Source organism: Panicum virgatum, chromosome 9K, assembly GCF_016808335.1.
Source record: "Panicum virgatum strain AP13 chromosome 9K, P.virgatum_v5, whole genome shotgun sequence".
NCBI lineage: Eukaryota > Viridiplantae > Streptophyta > Magnoliopsida > Poales > Poaceae > Panicum > Panicum virgatum.
Window position 1 is genome coordinate 2,155,373 of NC_053144.1, and position 20,424 is coordinate 2,175,796.

The 20,424-nt window shown below is 46.2% G+C and overlaps 2 protein-coding genes and 1 long non-coding RNA gene across 4 annotated transcripts; all 3 read left to right on the plus strand.

Annotated features, from left to right (window-relative positions):
• Positions 1-59: 59 nt before the first annotated feature.
• LOC120649246 lies at positions 60-1,811 on the plus strand. The gene is made up of 2 exons (XR_005665202.1): positions 60-748; positions 1,474-1,811. It is a non-coding gene; the product is annotated as an uncharacterized LOC120649246 (long non-coding RNA).
• A 581-nt stretch (positions 1,812-2,392) lies between these two features.
• On the plus strand, positions 2,393-5,674 carry LOC120649245 (calmodulin-binding protein 60 A-like). Of its 2 annotated transcripts, none has more exons than XM_039925992.1 (7): positions 2,393-2,627; positions 2,745-2,820; positions 3,260-3,312; positions 3,393-3,883; positions 4,176-4,336; positions 4,448-4,648; positions 4,752-5,674. In XM_039925992.1, the coding sequence occupies exons 1-7, from the start codon at positions 2,491-2,493 to the stop codon at positions 5,334-5,336; spliced, it is 1,704 nt and encodes a 567-aa protein (XP_039781926.1). In that variant the 5' UTR covers positions 2,393-2,490; the 3' UTR covers positions 5,337-5,674. The 2 variants fall into 2 exon arrangements, with proteins under 2 accessions (XP_039781926.1, XP_039781927.1); XM_039925993.1 differs by having other exon boundaries at positions 2,400-2,627; positions 3,396-3,883; positions 4,752-5,403.
• A 3,471-nt stretch (positions 5,675-9,145) lies between these two features.
• LOC120649247 (nucleobase-ascorbate transporter 6-like) lies at positions 9,146-19,979 on the plus strand. Its single transcript, XM_039925995.1, has 14 exons — positions 9,146-9,453; positions 9,626-9,723; positions 9,829-10,005; positions 10,111-10,211; positions 10,324-10,399; positions 10,480-10,539; positions 10,635-10,819; positions 10,929-11,025; positions 11,125-11,211; positions 11,313-11,371; positions 11,473-11,564; positions 19,009-19,086; positions 19,188-19,348; positions 19,484-19,979. The coding sequence occupies exons 1-14, from the start codon at positions 9,354-9,356 to the stop codon at positions 19,700-19,702; spliced, it is 1,590 nt and encodes a 529-aa protein (XP_039781929.1). The 5' UTR covers positions 9,146-9,353; the 3' UTR covers positions 19,703-19,979.
• The last annotated feature ends 445 nt before the right edge of the window (positions 19,980-20,424 follow it).

Here is a 20,424-nt window from a genome sequence, read left to right on the forward strand (position 1 = left end):
TTCCCCTCCGGCCTTCGCCGTTCCTAGGGTTTGTGATATCCCCTTCTTCTCCGGTGAGATTGCTTATCAGTAGTCAAACTAGATCCCACTAATTGCATTTGGCCGTCGTGAATGCCTGAATGTAGCATTTCCTCTGTTCAGTAATTTTGCGTCCTGGGCTCCTGGATTGTGAGCCATCTGTACTTCCTACTATGAGTTGGTTCCGACAAAATGTACACATATTAGATGTGCTGCAGCCGTCATTTGGAATCTATTACCTTAATGCAACAGTGTTAAAAGAAGCCACCATGTTCGCCGAAAGGGTCTAGAAATTCTCACGTTAATCTAAAAAAGAGAAGGATATAGATCACAATGTATATTTGGTTCACATGATTAATTTTGAATTTGGCATTTCTAGAAGCAGATAATGAGAATGCTGAGCTGTGGAGGTCTTCGTTGTTTCTGTGGAACAAGAACGATTGTGGTAGTTTCTACCTGTTGTTGTTTCTGTGGAACAAGAACGATTGTGGTAGTTTCTACCTGTTGTTCTGCATGCCGCCCTTTTAGCTATACCTTCTTGAGTAGTGGTGCTGCCATGTAGGTGTGTTGCAGCGACTGTAGATTAATCATCTGTGCAGAATGTCAGCCCACTCAGGGCCCCATCACCAACCCAGTTCATTCTGTATTTGAAAGCTCACAAGTTACTCGATCAGAATCTAGACTGCCACAAGTTACTCGATCGCCCTTAGATAATTGATCGTATGTGAAGGTGATAATTGGGGACTGATTGATTGATTTTTCATATTATTATCCTTTCATGTGTTTTCTAAGGAAATGGCTGGAGCTTTGCCTATCAAAGGAAGCAAGAGCGCTTCTTGTTTTTTTCCTCTCTTTGACCCCAAGAATCAATAAGATAATAGTAAAAAAATTGTTGATTGTGATTATAGATTCTATACGCCGAGTTTGTTTGAACATAGATAGATAATCAAGCAATGTGATGATTGTGGGTTGGCTTTCTGCATGTACCATTTTCTTTTGTTTCCTAGTGCTGGATAGGTCTACTAATCTGTTCTGTCACCAAATGGTAATGTCGGATTTCAATTAGGTTGGTTCTTGTAATTCTGCTTGAATGTTTACTATAGCTTTTTTATACAAATACTGCCCAGGACAAAATTAAGCCTTATAACATGACGCTCTGGCACCATTTGCCCCTATACTGACTGATTTTAGATGTAAATCGTTTGGTGTACTTTTTCTAATTTCAGTTGACCTGCTTTGTGCAGTCACTAAGAATGGCTACTTTTCCTATATGCTGCTTCAACATTATCTTACTGCTCGTGTTGTTTTGGATTTGTCCATGGTTGTTTTGGTCCAATCCAAGCTACCTTAAGCGTTTTGTTAGTTCCTTGAGATTTGAAACTTAACCAAATTTTTATCCCAAACCTTCTTCTCTTGATTTTGTTGGTGATATTTCCTCTGTTTATGCTTAAGCAGGTACTGCTGAAGACTGAACGGGACTGATGTCATCATTGTGTAGTAAAAGCAAATTTAGTGCTGGAATTGCTGGATGAAAATTGAACAGGAGTGCCTTCTGCATTGTTGTGGCTGTTGTTGAGACAACAAACCTGTGGTTCACAGAGGTACTGAAATTGACGTATCCGTCGAAGGACGTATGCGGGTTAACAGTTGTGATCATGTGGAGTCGTTTTCTTTTTCATTTATCATTGGATTGCGTCGGTCAGTTGTACGCATCAGTTTCACAGTCGGTCTTCCGTCAATTATCCTCGCTTCGACAATACCGCCCAGTGCATTGTGCTGTGCTTATCCTGCGAGGGAACGTGTCATGGCCAACCGATCCAACATTCACTTCCAGGTCGCAGTCAAAAGGTGCGAGGATGGCATCCCGTCGCTGCGCCCCTGTCCCGTTAGAAGTGCACCGTGATGCCATCTTACTGGTGCTCCACTCGTACTAATATTCTCGATTTGATCACCTCGTGGTCGTTTTTACAGTTGTGAACGTTTGATACCAACCGTGCGAGTTGCGATGCATAATTCGGATGGTTTGATCAGCTCTTGCAGGCTGTCCAGGTTCAGTGCATCGATTTCGTACTGCTCAATTCTTGTAAAATGTTTTAGAGAGGCTACGAGCTTATTCTAGCTTTTTTTATGAGGAAGACAAGTTTATTTTAGCTTGATCAGGTCAGGAATTGTGGCTGGATTCAATCTTTTTGGAGCACATACTCTGTATTCGAATCGATCGGACTAATAAGCTCTTAAAGAAAGCCGGCCTGGGCCGACCCTTGAGTGGACCGGTCGTTTTGGACTGCAGGATCTGCTCCCAATGGCCCACTAGCGCAATTTCAGGTCATTTTTCTAGAGAAAGAGAAAGGAAAACAATTTTTTCTAGTGTAAGGTCGGGCGCGGAGTTAGGTCAAGCCGCGGTTGCGACGCGGTGGGCGAGCCGAAACCAAGCGGCGATCGAGGCGAGGGGTGGTGGCGTGGCGTCCGGAGATGTCGCAGAAGAGGCAGCCGGAGGAGAGCGACGGCCCGCGCCGCGGCGGGGGCGCCGAGCCTGGCGGGAGCTCCTCGTCCTCCTCCCTGCCTTACCGCCCCGGCGAGCCGAAGCGCCCGAGGGTCGCCCTCCGCGAGTAAGTTTGCCCTCGGCGCCCCCTTGTGGCCTCGATTGGAATCCCCCGGATTGGATTGTGCCGATTCGTTCCCGCCGCTCTCTAATTCGATGGCGTGGTGGCATGCTCGTCGTGCAGTGTGATCACGGAGGTGATGCGGAACACCAGCATCGACAAGTTCTTAATGGCGATCGAGCCCCTCATCAGGAGAGTGGTGAGACTGAGACCGCCTTTTATTTTCGTTATGTGCCCCCCATTTCTCGATTCCGTGGCTTGAAAATTCATAGGATTGGTTATTTGCTATGATTGCGCCCTTTAGCCTGTTCATCCTTTCCTTTGCCTGGTTGGTTGTGTTGACGATACATAGTGCTGTTGCAATCCCGTCTTTAGGCTGATTATATTTTAGGTATTTGTGTTACCACAGCTAGTTCTGGTTTAACTCCCAAACTACTCCTTTGAGAAGCTTGCTTTATCTGTGTCATATTAATAGCTGTATAGTCTTAGCCTACAAAATAAAGCTTTGTTTACCGTTTCCATTCTGTGTCCACCCATTCCAATTCAGAGAAGTTCACTGTAGACAACAGCCTAGATTCGCCTTCAAACTTGTGTTTAATTTAGCCATCTACCAACGGTTTTGATATATTCATTTCTAGGTAAAAGAAGAAATCGAGTTAGCATTTGCAAATCATGCCTCTATCATGGAAAGGTATGGATTTAACTCCACTTTTGACAATGTTGTGTTGGTCACTTTATCTCTAATGAGTTCATTTCTTATTTTTTTATTAGAAGTGTCACAGATACTCTCCCATGTACATCAAAGAATTTGCAGCTGCAGTTCATGACTAGGCTTTCTCTTCCAATATTTACTGGCTCCAAGATTGAAGGAGAGGGCTCCTTAAGTATAACCGTTGCTCTAGTTGACACTTTGACGAGACAAGTTGTAGCATCAGGCAAGGAGTCCCTGATGAAGGTTGAGATTGTAGTCCTAGAGGGGGATTTTGAAAGTGGAGAAGATGATGACTGGACAGCTCAGGAATTTAACAATAACATTGTCAAAGAAAGGGAAGGTAAAAAGCCCTTGATTTCTGGAGATGTGTTTGTTGCCCTTATTGATGGCATTGGAACAGTAGGGGAACTGTCATTCACAGATAACTCCAGCTGGACACGGAGCCGAAAGTTCAGGCTAGGTGCAAGAACAGAGGATGGCTGTTTCAATGGCATAAGAGTACTGGAAGCAAAATCGGAATCATTTGTGGTTAAGGATCATCGAGGAGAGTGTGAGTTTATGATTGGATTCTCTTAAGTTTTAATGCACAAGCTATCCTTTTAATTTCTTGCTCTGATGGACTCATGCTAGGCTTCTGACTGATTATCCATACAATTAATTTAGAAAAAATTAAAATGAACTCCTTGTCCTCTAGACTTTAATCGAACAGTGTGTCTCCTTTAAGTGATGGATTTTGATATCCCAGTGATCTACCTTCTCTAATTGAATGGGACATGTTATTCTTCCATAGCTTTTAATACTTCTAAAATGGTCTAGTTTATTCATTATCTCCTCTTGATCAGTGTACAAGAAGCACCACCCACCATTTCTTGAAGATGAAGTATGGCGCCTGGAGAAAATTGGCAAGGATGGTGCATTTCACAAGCGTTTGAATAGGGAGAGCATCCGTACTGTCAAGGATTTCCTCACCTTACTACATCTTGATGGTCCTAGGCTTCGAAAGGTATTGTTCTGGTCTTCATTTGTTCTGCTGCTCTGCATATTGTTGCCTAAGGTAGTCACAGTTCAGCAAAGATATGTATTTCTACCCCTGCTCTATGTTCAAATCATGCAGATATTAGGTGGTGGCATGTCAACAAAGATGTGGGAGGCCACCGTGGAGCATGCGGAAACATGTGTTTTAACTGACAAAGTGCATTACTATTATCCAGACGGTGTAAACAAAGCTGGTGTTGTATTCAATGTAGTTGGAGAAGTAAGAGGGTTAATATCTGATAAATTTGTTTCTGTTGATGATCTTACTGAACAGGAGAAGGTAACCATGTCTCTTCACTTTTTCATTCCTTTGAACAAGCTCACCCGTTTTTACTACACTTCCACCCATTCATCTTTGTTTTTTACATGTTTGCTATTTTCAGGCTGAAGCACGTGTGGCTGTGAAGCAAGCATATGAACACTGGAAGAATGTCTTTACATGTGACAATGAAACACTCGTGGAAAATTCATCACAGCTGTTCAATACAAGATCTCCATCTTTGCATGAAAATGAATATAACCAGTTTCCCACGCAAGTTTCTACAGATGGCTTTGTTTTGAGTCATTCGACCCTACAATCACCTGACATTTTCTCCATGGAACCATCCACTTCCTTAGACCCTTGTGTACTGGAGACTGAGCAGAGCAATGAAAATCGGTTTCAGTCAGAGATGCCCCTAGTTGGTGGCCATGAAGCACCTCAAGAGTCTCATACGCTGGATAAGTTCTCCAACTCATTGGTTTACGAGGACTGCAGTCATCCCCCATTCAATGATATCTATTATGGTCCTGTAGATCCCAGCATATCCTTTGACACACAAGATCTTGGAGCTGCACTGAAAGGTTTCATTGCAACTATATCAAAGCCTAAGGCGGCATATAGAGGATGGAGGATGCTGTCTTACGTGCTAGGATGGATTTTCTATACCAAGAGAATTGTGGCAAGGAGAAAGAAATATGGGAAATAAATGTCCTTGAGGCTTTGTGCCTTTGCGTAGTTAAATTGAAAAATATAAGTAGGGAGGAGATGATGTACATTAGAGTTGTTTGTTGCCTCCTCATCTTTTGGGTGCAGTTGGTAAGCTCTGCTGGTTTCTTGAGCTGTATATGAGCATTTTATCAGCTAGGGCCTAGGGTTCCGATATGCGGCTGTAAATAATCAGATGAAGTTTTGTACAGGGTGAGGGATGCGCCATACATGCAATGCGCAAGTATTGGTGATGAAAAGCCGAGTTTTTTTTTTTTGGGCAACCCGTGTATTCTGTATAGCATGCTGGTTAAATCTGCCCATTTTTTGATGATGCAATCCAGTATTGTGCTGTGCGCGGTAAAAAGGTGTCTTGGGATGGTTGTTTACTACTAGGGCAGAGCCGGTAAAAAGTTCATTTTCCCTCCTAGTGTTTAGGCCATGAGCTTTCCCATCATGGGCATATTCTTGTTCTCATTGTTCTAGTTTGATTTGGGCCTTTGCTTGGGGTGGTTATGAACTTCCAAAAATGAGTAAAAGGAAAAGTGAAAGTCAAGGTGAACGTCCAAAGGCCCAAGTTATACATAATGAGCCGTACAAACAAAGCACTCGCAGAAGACGTTGATTAGAGGCCCAGAGAGACGTTGGGGAACGAAAGCACACTAATAAAGTATACTAGTATATTGCATAACCCTGATGATGCTCTCCCATCACCACCACCGAAAGACGCGAGAAGAAAACAAGAGAAGGACGGAGGAGGTTGGTTTGGGCATTCGCAGCAGGCGCCAACGTCTTTATTCCTCTGACGCCCCCTGCCAATCCCTGCAGCCACAACACTACTCTACTCCATACACATGGCCGTGTCCGTGTGATTTGCTGCAGGATCAAGATCGGCAGCGCGCTAGCCTAATATTTACCTGGCTCTAACATCGTTTAAATTACGCTCGCAATCGCATGTATAAATATGATATCTGTGTCGGTCGGTCGATTCCCTTGTTTGGTTGCGGGATCACTGGGTTAGGTTGGTTCCAACCCGGATTTTGGGGGCGGAGCTAACCCATCCATTGTTTGGCTGCACTTCTAATTTTGAGGACGGAGTGGACCCATTCCATGTTTGGTTGAAGGAACTGGGAATACGGGTTGGATGGCATGATAACACCGTTAGTGAGGGTCCCACTTGCAACCAATGGACCCCACCTGTCAAGCTCTCATTTTTTTATTTTTATTTTTTTCCTCTCACCCTTTTCTTTTTTTTTTCTCCCCCTTTCCATCTTCCTCAGCCCGAGCGCCTGCCCACCTTGCCGCCCCCACCTCGCCTGCCGGCCCTGCCTTGCCGCCGGCCGCCGCGCTCTCGGCCCGCTGGCCCCATCCGCGGCCTCCGCCAGCCGGCCGACCACGGCCCCGCCCTCGCGCCGGCCGCCGCCATGTCCTCCGCCGCTAGATCTGTGCGCCGCCGCCGCCATGGCCGCCTCCGCCGTGGCCGTCGCCGGTGCCGTGGCCGCAGGAGCGGTCGGCGAACTCCGCCCCCCCGCGAGCGCCCCCCGCCGCGCGCCGCCGGCGTCCGCGTCGCCCGGCGAGCCCCGGCCCCGCGACGCCCCCTGCCCCCGCGCTGCCGTCGTCCGCGCCACGTCGGCGAGCTGCAGCTCCGGCCCCCACGGTTCCCTGCCCGGCCGCACGGAGAGAGATGGGGGCACGGGGCAGCAGAGAGGAGAGACGGGAGAAAGACGTCGCGTGAGAGCGGAGCGGAGCGAACTCGTCCGCCGGATTTCGTGGGACAGAGCTAACCCGCATATCTACCGAATATACCTCTCTGGGGTCCGCTCCGTCTCTTGCTGCCTCCATCCAAACACTCCAAAAAGAGATCCGACCCATTCGAGTTGGACTCATTCTCCCAACCAAACACACGATTGGTGCTGAGATGGACGAACGAGTGGAGTGGAGGTGGATCCAGCCTCCTGCCTCAGGGAGTCAGGGGCTCCCACCCCTGCAACTGGAATCATAAACAAGAGGAGGTTCCCGAGATCCTTTCCTTGCACCTTTCGCCTTGCTTTTGCGACCTGCTCAGTGCTCAGCCGGTCAGCCCCCATGTGGGGATCACTCGTCCGCTGGGTCCCTCGAACCAAGCGTTCCGGTCGCCGTGTGGGTCCCTCTCTCAGGCCGTGTTTAGTTTCTCTTAAAATTCCAAAAAAAATTCCAACACTATAGTAATTTCGAACGTTTGACCACTAATTAAAAATTTTAAATCATTCCATAACTTCCGGATGTAATTTCGAGACGAATCTTTTAAGTCTAATTAGACCATGATTGCACAATGTCGTGCTACAGTAAATAGTCTCTAATGATAGATTAATTAGGCTCGTTAGATTCGTCTCGCGATTTAAAATCCATCCGTATAAAAAGTTTTATAAATAAATTTCATTTAGTACTTCTAAATGTCAAGATTTCGTTTCCAAATTTTTTGAAAAACAAAACTAAACAGAGCCTCACTCTTCTTAAACCCTTGGCCGTAGCACGATAATCTCCTCGGGTGGGGGGGGGGGAATGGCCATCACTGTCTACAGCATGGCTTGCATGAACAAGAACAATGCTACTACAAATGGCCATCTAAACGCGGCGAGGGACCGTGTCATCGCTACCCGACCTCGCGCATCGTACTCGTACCAATGGATGATCGTACGCCGGCGCAGTACCCGACGCACATTTCTTGGTAGATAGAGATGGGCACATACATTGGTCATGAAGAAAGCATCAAGGGCGGTCGCCGGGGCAATCCAGACTTAAAAGAGCGGCGAGGGCAGGGGAGCATGATGATGGTGTTGGCAAAAACGGAGGCATATCCGGTGCAATCACCGAACCGGTGAAAGCACCGTGAAAGCAAACTAAAAAGGTCTTTAAAAAATTCTGAAAAAAATCATGAATGTACATCTCGGTCTACCCCATCTACATATAAATTTCCACGATCAAATTCATCTTACACTTGCAGTTACAAAAAAGACAAATTTTCTGACAATCATTAACGTTCAAATGCAGTCCAAATTTGTCTTTTTTGTAACTGTTAGAGTAAGATGAATTTGATCATGAAATTTTATATGTAGATGAGGTAGACCGAGATGTACATTCATGATTTTTTTCAGAATTTTTTGAAAACTTTTTTAGTTTGCTTTCACGGTGCTTTCACCAGTTCGGTGATTGCACCGGATATGCCTCCGGCAAAAACAGCACCCACTCGCCGCGCCGCCCGCAACCGCAGCAAACAAACCAACGGCCGGCCCCAGGCGCGCCGGATGCCGCCCCCACGGCCCACCCCTCTTCTCAAAACGGTCGAACCGGCGTGCGCGATAGAGACGGCCGCGCGCTAGTGATCGTACGCGCACGGCGCAGGAGGACACTCCCGGTCGCCGGAGGACCAGCCGGGGCATGAAGCGAATGATGGCCGCAGTAACTCGGCAACCACCGCCTGCGCGGCTGCTGCGCTGCGCCCCCGCCCCGGCGGCAGGCACCAGGCAGGGAGATGCGGCCGTGCGCGTACAGGGGAGCTGGTCAGGATCACATGGAGATGGTTTGTTTGACGCGGCCCGGGCACCTCTCCCTCTGCTTGTCCGGTCCGGTCGCAGAGGCTGGCTGGCGAGAGGGAGGGAGGGGGGCCGGGCCGGGCCGGGCGTCGGTGACCCGGCGGTGCGTGCCCGGAGCATATTTTACTCGATGCGCGTGGCAGTGGCAGCGGCCGCGTGAGTCACCGCGGAGTCATCGCCGCGAGGCGAGACCCCTGTGCCGCGTTGGTGCGCTGCGCCTCCTCCCACCCACGAGTCCACGACGCACCGCACCGACCGCTTCAAATCGCGCGTCGCCACGGCACCTCGCTCACTTCTCACTCTTCACTTCCTCACTCCTCTCGCTTCGCATTTGCCTCTGCGGCTCGCTAGCTCGCTCCCACGAAAAGCGAGGAGGAGAGAGAGGTTGGTGGGAGAGAAGAAGCAGGAAGCACCCCAAAGAACAAACAAACAGCTCCTGAGCTGAGATGGCGGCGCCGGCGCCGAAGCAGGAGGAGCTGCAGCCGCACGCCGTCAGGGACCAGCTGCCGGCCGTCTCATACTGCCTCACCAGCCCGCCACCATGGCGTACGTCCTCTCTCACTCACTCTCTCTCCCTCCCACGCTAATCTCTTCCCCTCACTCTAATTGCTCCGGCCCTGTACACTGCCGCCGCCGGCCACGCGCATTGCTCCTGGATCTCTCTCTCTCGGACTGACGACTGACGCCGGCTTCCTCCGTGTTCGTGTTTGCTGTGCAGCGGAGGCCATCCTCCTCGGGTTCCAGCACTACCTCGTCATGCTCGGCACCACCGTCATCATCCCCACCGCGCTCGTCCCCCAGATGGGCGGCGGCAATGTACGTACCAGACTCCTCTCTCACTCTCTTTTCGCTCTCTCCTCGCCGCCGCCGCGCCGGAGCCTGACAAGAAAGCTTCGCCCTTTCTTCCTTTTTCGCGGGCAGGAGGAGAAGGCGCGGGTGATCCAGACGCTGCTGTTCGTCGCCGGGATCAACACGCTGATTCAGAGCTTCCTCGGCACGCGCCTCCCCGCCGTCATCGGGGGCTCCTACACCTTCGTCGCGCCCACCATCTCCATCATCCTCGCCAGCCGCTACAGCGGGATTGCCGATCCCCACGAGGTACCTCATTTTCTTGCCCGGCCCGCCTAGCCTCGACGTTTCACTGAGGTTTGCTCTGCAAACAACCAAATAGCACTGGTTAATCTGGTGGACCTGTGGCTGCAGAAATTCCTGCGCATCATGCGGGGAACGCAGGGAGCGCTCATAGTGGCATCCACCCTCCAAATCATCATGGGGTTCAGCGGACTTTGGCGCATTGTTGTCAGGTTGGTTTCCTGCTCCTCAATCCTCGGGTTCAGGTCCCAGTGTTGCGATGAGTTGATCAGTATACCCTACCTGACCCCATCTGTGCTAACTCCTGTTCCTTTAATCTTGCAGGCTATTGAGCCCGCTGTCTGCTGCTCCACTGATAGCACTCGTAGGATTTGGGCTCTATGAACTCGGATTTCCAAGTGTAAATCTTTGTACATGTATATATTAGACCTGATGCATTTAACAACATGGAGATAATAAACATGAATTTTTTCCCTGCAGGTTGCCAAATGCATTGAGATTGGTCTTCCACAGATTTTACTGCTTGTTGCTCTTTCTCAGGTATGATGATGCATCAGCATGGGTGTCTTGTGATTTTAACCGTAAAACAGCTGGATCCTTGAGAACAATGTCTGATTTTTGTTTTTCTTTTGCAGTACATACCACATCTACTCCCCTTAGTGGGAACTGCCTTTGAGAGGTTTGCTGTCATAATGTCCGTTGTGCTTGTGTGGCTTTACGCCTTCTTCCTGACAGTTGGTGGCGCCTATAAGAATGCTGCTCCCAAAACCCAATTCCACTGCCGTACTGATCAATCTGGACTTGTTGCGGGTGCTCCATGGTAATATCATGCATCCTTTTGCATGCTTGCATACTTATTCTTATTGCTACATCCTCCAAAGAGCATGCTTGGCTGCTAGATTGATAGATTATTGATCTACAATTTGCAGGATAAGTGTACCTTATCCATTTCAGTGGGGAGCACCAACCTTTGATGCTGGTGAAGCTTTTGCTATGATGGCAGCTTCCTTTGTTGCTCTTGTGGAGGTATATTATTCAGATGAACCCATGATACCAATTTAACGCTTTTTTATCCTAGATGGAACTGCATATCATCAAGCTAATACCCCTAACTGCATGATGCAGTCTACTGGTGCATTCATTGCCGTTTCACGGTATGCCAGTGCAACTCCATGTCCTCCTTCTGTCATGAGTCGTGGCATTGGTTGGCAGGTATATCTAAATTCCTTCTTTTGCAGTTAGTGTATCTCAAAATTTGAATGTCATGTGAGCATCTAATTGTCTTACCTATTAATTTGTCTGTGTCATTCCAGGGGGTTGGTATTTTGTTGGGTGGTTTATTTGGAACAGCTAATGGCTCCTCCGTATCTGTGTAAGTAGATTCTTGATGGCTGGTGCAACTAGTTTTAAAAGTTGATTATGTGATCTGAATTCCATTCAATACTGACCTGAGTTTGCATGGTTCTGAAACAGTGAAAATGCTGGGTTGCTCGGTTTGACACGCGTTGGTAGCAGACGTGTTGTGCAGATTTCTGCTGGATTTATGATATTCTTCTCCATTCTTGGTAAGCCCCATGCTTTTTATGTAATTAGCTTTTGACTTCTGGTGCCATAATAACATGTGTTAAAGTAGCTAACTTTAAGGTTGGAATTGATTTAATTTGTTGTCCGTGAAGGTAAACGGGTAGGCTACGCTAGCACCACTATCGCATATACCCAAGACGCTTGCGAGTAGAAGATCATAGATCGTTACCACTAGACGCGCAGCGCAGCGGAAGAAGTCGCGCGTCGATGTAGAGGAAGTAGTCGATCACGTCCCACGAACCGAGCTCCTCGTACTTGATCCCAGCAGCCGATCAGCGCAGCAGTCGCAGCAGCGCCTCCACGGAGTCCACACGTACGGGGATGAAACGCCGGGCGTCGGTGTGCTAGCACCGCACGCACGGCAAGGGCGGCGGCCGAGAGAGAGGGAGGGGCGGTGGCTAGGGAGGTGGCGCAGCTCAGGGTTTCGCCCCCTAGCCCCTCCCTCGTATATATAGGGCGTACTAATGGGCTTCTATCTCATAGGCCCATTAGTAACCCTATTCCCTCTTGGATCATATCCTTTTGGGCCTTTAAACTGTATTGTGATGATGGGCTCTTGGTCATATCACCAACAATCTCCCACTTGCACTAGAGACAATCATACATGCAAGCTTTCCAACATTCCAAACCCCTTAAGTGTGTGACCCGTTAGGTTCATGTGTAGGTGGTCGTGATCGGAAATCATTTCCGAATCACAAGTCAATAGCGGCACCTAGCAGGGCATAGTGACTCACAAATATACATAAAGATCATATCGGCCGAACCTTAGATATACTCATACACCGATCCCTTTGCCACACGATACCAGTCAAGCTCAAAGCGAGATGCGTGCCACTTTTGTGATAGCTCGACCATTCTCTCGATCTAATAGTGGATTCTATTCATAACTAACCTTTAGTCATCATGATTAACTCTTTAATCACTTTGGCATGACCATGCACTTTCAAATCCAACTATCTCGAGGGGCCCAGAGATATCTCTCCCGTTATCTAGGAGGGGCAAATTCCATCTTGATCCGCTCACATTCCATTCCATGTTTCATGACACACCTGTAAGCTGCTTTTGTAACTACCCAGTCACGGAGTAGCGTTTAGCAGCTCCAAGATGCACCACTACACACAGTGAGAAATAATGGCGATCTCAGGTCTAAGGATCCAGTGGGTATAACATTCAAGAACAACTGATGGCACATACAAAATAACTATCCCAACATTATATTGGAGTGGGTCAATCCAACACCATGTTCACCAACATGTGTCCACATCATTAATCCGATATCTCCATATCCATGATCCGTGAAACATGATCATCAATTAATGCATGTGCTAGTCTCAACGTCGTTGTTGTCCCACACAACGACATAAACTAGGGACAATTTAGAATCATATCATTGTCAACAAAGAGTTTCACGAACAAGTCACATACTTGATAATCAATGTAAAAATAATCATCCATGGAACAAATAACAATTATTTATCATTATATAAACATACTCATGACACAAAATCTCCCACGCACACCAGAATCACTGATGTAAGTATCTAATACCCACAGATCTCATGTGCGTCTCATGCTTTGGTTGTGGGAGAGGCTTCGTCAACGGATCAGCAACGTTTGAATCCGTGTGCACCTTGCAAACCTTCACATCACCTCTCTCAACAAAGTTACGGATGAGGTGATACTTCCGCAGTATATGTCTGGACTTCTTAGTTGTTCTAGGCTCCTTTGCTAGTGCAACGGCACCACTATTATCACAATAGAGGTCCACTGGACTGGACGCACTAGGAACAACACCCAAGTCAGAAACAAACTTTCTGATCCAAACAGCTTCTTTTGCAGCTTCGGAAGCTGCAATATACTCGGCCTCTGTCGTCGAATCAGCCACCGTATCTTGCTTGGAACTCTTCCAGCTCACTGCCCCACCATTGAGGCAGAAAACAAAACCAGATTGCGATTTGGAGTCATCTTTGTCTGTTTGAAAACTAGCATCGGTGTAACCCTTTACAAGGAGCTCATCTTCACCTCCAAATATTAGGAACATATCCTTAGTTCTTCTCAAGTACTTAAGGATACTCTTTATAATTGTCCAGTGAGGTTCACCGAAATCTGACTGATACCTGCTCGTAACACTTAGAGCAAAGGAAACATCTGGGCGCGTGCAAAGCATAGCATACATGAGCGACCCAATGACTGAAGCATAAGGAATCGTACTCATCCTCTTTTGCTCATCAGGTGTTGTAGCACACTGACTCTTGCTTAGAGTAATGCCATGTGACATTGGCAAGAAACCTTTCTTGGAATCTTGCATATTGAACCGATTCAATATCTTATTAATGTACGTGTCTTGGCTTAATCCAATTAGCCTTTTTGATCTATCTCTATAGATCCTAATACCCAGAATATAAGCCGCCTCTTCTAAATCCGAAAAACTCTTTTTCAATGAGGTTTTAATGGCTTCAAGTATTGGAATATCATTTCCGATCAGTAATATGTCATCCACATATAGGACCAGAAACACAAGTGCGCTCCCACTAGCCTTTTTGTAAACACAAGGCTCATCTTCATTCTTGATGAAGCCAAACCCTTTGACTACTTCATCAAAATGAATATTCCAACTCCGAGATGCTTGCTTTAATCCATAGATGGACCTCTGAAGTTACATATTTTCCTAACATTTTTAGGATCAACAAAACCTTCAGGCTGTGTCATATATACATCCTCACTTAGATGTCCATTAAGGAAAGCGGTTTTGACATCCATTTGCCATCTCTCATAATCATAATATGCGGCAATTGCTAGGAGAATCCGAACAGACTTTAGCATTGCGACGGGCGAAAAGGTTTCCTCATAGTCAACACCTTGAATTTGTCGGAAACCTTTCGCCACCAATCGTGCCTTATAGATGTGAACATTTCCATCCATGTCTAATTTTTTTTAAAAAATCCACTTACAGTCGACAGGTCTCACACTGTCAATTTGATCGACTAAGTTCCAAACTTGATTATCATGCATGGATTTTAACTCGGATTCCATGGCTTCAAGCCATTTGTCGGAGTCGGGTCCCATCATTGTTTCTTTGTAGGTCAAGGGCTCATCATTTTCCATCAATAATACGTGGCGCTCCTCCGTAATAAGGAGGTTGAGCTTGTCAGTAGCGTGACGTGCCCTTGTAGACCTTCGTGGGGCTGATGCCTCAACTACGGGTTGTGCAACATCTTGCACATCCCGTGGATCTTCAGTGGGTGCTGAAACAGTTTCGGGTGTTTCCTGAATTTCTTCAAGTTGCACCTTGCTCCCACTAAATCCTTTTGAGAGAAATTCCTTTTCTAAGAAAACACCATTGCGAGCGACAAACACTTTGCCTTCCGCCTTATTGTAAAAATAATATCCTTTGGTTTCCCTAGGATACCCCACAAAGAAACATTTGTCTGACTTTGGAGTGAGTTTATCTGACATCAAACTTTTGACATAAGCCTCACATCCTCAAACTTTGAGAAAAGATAATCCGGGACGCTTTCCAGTCCATATCTCATATGGTGTCTTCTCAACAGACTTACTTGGAACCCTATTCAGTGTGAACGCAGCAGTTTCAAGAGCGTAATCCCAAAATGACAATGGAAGATCAGCTTGGCTCATCATGGACCTAACCATGTCCAACAAGGTTCGGTTCCTCCGTTCGGATACCCCATTCCATTGAGATGTTCCGGGCGGAGTTAGCTGCGGAATAATTCCACATTGCTTCAAATGATCACCAAATTCAAGGCTCAAATATTCTCCTCCACGATCAGATCGAAGAAATTTAATTGTCTTGCCTAATTGATTTTGTACTTCATTCTGAAATTCTTTGAACTTTTTAAACTATTCAGACTTGTGCCTCATTAAGTAGATATAGCCATATCTACTAAAGTCATCAGTGAAAGTAATGAAGTACTGAAAACCACCTCTGGCTATTGAGCTCATTGGTCCACATACATCGGTATGTACAAGTCCCAATAAGTCACTCGCCCTCTCACTATGACCAGTGAAAGGCGTTTTGGTCATCTTTCCAAGCAAACAAGACTCACATGTGTCAAATGATTTAAAATCAAATGAGCTTAACAATCCATCTTTATGGAGTTGTTAAATGCGTTTCTCATTTATATGACCTAAGCGACAATGCCAAATAAAAGTGAGATTCAAATCATTTGGTCTAAGCCTCTTAGTATTAATGTTACAGACAGATTTATCCTCAAGATCAAGAACATATAATCCATTCACCAATGGACAATGAGCATAAAAAATACCATTGTAAAAGATAGAACAACGTTTGTTCTCTATTACAATCTTAAAATCACCAACTTCTTCCAAACATGAAGAAGAAATAATGTTCTTGCTCAAAGCAGGAATGCAATAACAAATATTTAATTCCAAAACTAATCCGGAGGGTAGAGACAAGTGGTAGGTGCCGACCGCCAACACCGCAACCTTTGCGCCATTGCCGACACGAATGTCCAACTCGCCTCTTGCAAATCTTCTAGTCTCACTTAGACCCTGCAACGATTTGTAAGTGTGAATCATCGATCCAGTATCAAATACCCATGATTCACTAGAAAATAATGCAATATTTATTTCTATAACATTTATACCGGAAGTGGAAGTCTCACTTCCCTTCTTCTTTTCTTCCAAGTACTTATTGCAGTTCCTAGACCAATGTCCCTTTTCATGACAGTGGAAGCATTCATCTTCAGAAGTAGGGCCAGATTTGGCCTTAGGTGCTGGCTTTAGCTTAGAGCCCGAGGACTCACCACCGGAACTCTTTTCCTTGCCTTTACCTTTGGGATTAGGAGGCGTCCAACGCTTCCTCTTTTTGTTCCCCTTCTGAATCATCATCACATGATTGAGATTCTTCTTAATGCTCCCCTCTGCTGTCTTTAGCATCCCATGCAACTCACTCAATGTTTTATCCAAGCCATTCATCTGAAAGTTCATGATAAAAGGCTCATAGCTCGCCGGGAGCGACTGGAGAATAACATCAGTAGCCAAGTCTTGGTGAAGTTCAGAACCAAGTCTGTCCAAAGTCTCAATGTAACCAATCATTTTGATCACATGAAGACTGACTGGGTTACCTTCTGCCAGCTTGCACGCAAACAAGGACTTTGAGATATTGAACCTCTCAGTCCTGGCTTGGTTCTGAAACATCCCACGCAGCCCCTCGATCATGGTATGAGCATCCGCATGCTCATACTGCTTCTGCAGATCAGGGGACATGGTGGCGAGCATCAGACAGCTGACATCAAGTGAGTCATTGCAGTGCTTCTCATAAGCTCTGCGATCAGCAGCTGTTGCATTGTCAGGGAGATCATCAGGATATGGCTGCTCAAGAACATACTCCTTTTTCTCTTGCCTGAGAACAATTCTCAGGTTGCGGTACCAATCAATAAAGTTTGTTCCATTCAACTTTTCTTTCTCAAGAACAAAACGCAAATTAAAAGCGGAATTGTTACTGGCAGACATGATCTACAACATTAAAGTAAAGCAAGATTTCAGCACTAAGTTTATGTAAAGACTTTCATTAACTGATTTAACAAAAGACAACCTACTATATCAAAGTCATCTTCCCTCTAATGACATATAGTGGTTAAAGATCCATAATCACTAAAATTCTAGTGAGCTTTAGCATCACGGCTAGAAAAGTAGTGATACAGGTAAGTAACAAATTACTAATTACATCTTTATGCGACTCTTGTTTGTTGGGTGGCATCCAATGCCCCGGCCCCAACCCTATGCCTTAAAGCCCAAAACTGTTTTGATAGCTTTGCTGAGTAAACCAATACTATGCTTGTGAATGTTCGACATCCACCCTATACAAAAGTGATAGCTGAGGGTACTCTACTTTGGTAAACCTACCACACAACGATCAAAATTTATAGGTGCAGCTATTGGTAAAAGGCATCAAAAACTCAACCTTTTCTGAGGGAAGCTATTCTATCATGATTAAAACATCCACCATATGTAAAAGCATGAAAGAATAGTATGACAGGAAAATAAACATCACAGGCATATAATCATATTATATTGTGAATAGTATGGCCTCTTGCATCACAATGGGCTCCATCGCCATAGCTCCAAGGTGACCTCCATTGCCATCCGTCCTGTCTTGTGGTGATCATCATCGCCATCATAATTGAAGCCTCCATGAAAAAAAAGTACTAAGCTACTACATCTAATAGCTAGTGAAATAATTACATGAGGATTCAAACATCACAAGTCGACACGCAGGTCGTTATACAATAATGGTGCAACCTCAACCCGGTTGTGTTAACTTGCGACACGCAGGCCGCACAAATCATTACATACATCATCACATGACATTGAGGCCATACCATTCACATCACACCCTGCAAAAACAAGTTAGGCGTACGACGTGTTCTACCAAAGTAGCGCTTGGGAAGCCGCTACAGCGAGAAAGCAACGGCGGTCCCTATGAAAATCTCATCAGAGTGATCGCATCACCTCAAATCCGAGCCATTCATAATGCCTCAATTTTCACTAGGTCAATCACCTTGACCGTGCAAACTTTGCACTTGAGAAGACTGCATCTACACATAACCTTGATCTGTTGGTTCAATCTGCTGACTATGCACACAGTTAGTCCCGATGGTGATTCCAGCCGGTAGGGACATGTCGTATGCATAACAGAGAAAGAACACAAACTAATCTTTTGTCACATGCCGCGCAATCAACTCGCTCCAGTTTTAACCCCTTATGACCAATTGATCTAATCAAACCGTGCAAAAGTAATAGATCCAATCTACTACAACAACATATCACCTATATGCAAAAGATCCAGACCAAAAACTACGCAAGATGGCTCTGGTACCACTGAAGGTAAACGGGTAGGCTACGCTAGCACCACTACCGCATATACCCAAGACGCTTGCGAGTAGAAGATCATAGATCGTTACCACTAGACGCGCAGCGCAGCGGAAGAAGTCGCGCGTCGATGTAGAGGAAGTAGTCGATCACGTCCCACGAACCGAGCTCCTCGTACTTGATCCCAGCAGCCGATCAGCGCAGCAGTCGCAGCAGCGCCTCCACGGAGTCCACACGTACGGGGATGAAACGCCGGGCGTCGGTGTGCTAGCACCGCACGCACGGCAAGGGCGGCGGCCGAGAGAGGGAGGGGCGGCGGCTAGGGAGGTGGCGCAGCTCAGGGTTTCGCCCCCTAGCCCCTCCCTCGTATATATAGGGCGTACTAATGGGCTTCTATCTCATAGGCCCATTAGTAACCCTAATCCCTCTTGGATCATATTCTTTTGGGCCTTTAAACTGTATTGTGATGATGGGCTCTTGAGCATATCACCAACAGTCCGGACAGATACAGTTGAGCAATTTATACTATGCTCCTGCACTTCTGATGGTAGTGGTTTTGTGCTGCCTTTGTAGGGAAATTTGGGGCTGTTTTTGCATCAATTCCTGGCCCAATTATTGCAGCTATATATTGCCTTCTCTTCGCATATGTTGGTACGTAGCACGAAGCCACAAGTAAATTTTAAACATTGCATCTTCTTTTATATAAGATGGTTGGATTGTGGTAAATGCAATGTGTTCTCCTGTACAAACAGGCATGGCAGGTGTTGGGTTCCTTCAGTTCTGCAACCTGAATAGCTTCAGAACAAAATTCATCCTGGGCTTCTCCTTGTTTATGGGTTTGTCGGTGCCACAGTATTTCAATGAATACACTTCTTTCGCAGGCTTTGGTCCAGTACACACACATGCGAGATGGGTAAGATCAAGTTCGAATCAAAATTCAATCTTTTTACAACAAGAGCAGCAAGCTGACACACTTCTAGTAGTTTTAGTGCTTTAGTACACTGAAGGGCTGCAAACTAACTGATGTTTTTCTTGTGCTCATGTCCAGTTCAATGATATGATCAACGTGGTATTCTCGTCAAAAGCATTTGTCGGAGGCGCTGTAGCATATTTTCTGGACAACACTCTGCACAGGCGTGACGGCACAGTGAGGAAGGACCGGGGACACCATTTCTGGGACAGGTTCAGGTCGTTCAAGACAGACCCACGCAGCGAGGAGTTCTACTCCCTCCCATTCAACCTGAACAAGTTCTTCCCATCCTTCTAATCTGCTATCGGTGACAGAAAAAGGAAAAAAAAATGTACGGTTAGGATGTTGGCGAAGTGATTTTGGAAATGCCATGACCACGCTGCTGTTTCTCCTATTTCTACTGTACCTCTCGAGTTATGAGTCTTGTAGAGCTCCTTTTGAGTTCTGAATCTTTTAGAGCTCAGCAGAAAACTATTCTGAAGGAATGGAGAAATGGCTTGGTATTTTTTGGATGTAAATTGGGTTGGATTCCCGATTAGATCAACAAACTGAAAACTCCCAACTTCTACTATCTCATCGGTCTTACTATTACGATTTTTTTAGATTAAGCTCTGTTATGATATTTAGAATCCTCCTGATGCTCTTACAGCACGGCAATTTATCTTCCTTCAGAGGGATGTGCTAATTTATCCCCATCCTGGTGAACACATGAGGATGGTCTGAACTTCTGACTCCTGAGCTGAATGCACAGTTGCAGGCCATGCTGGACTGCTGGAGTAATTGGGTGTTGCAATTTGCAGTTTTCGTATGATTTCTGCAGCTCATTCTGTCGGCCTTCAGGACAGAAGCAGAACACACGCACGCCCACAACATTTCAGCACAGATTGCGCGTGCCTCCGAGAAGCAAAAGAAGGCGCGGTATGAACTCACGCAGTCACATGCTTGCCACGGTCAGGCATGGTCAAACGCAACGGCACGGATCTACCCCCAAACTGTTGCTGAGGTAGTAGCAGTACAAC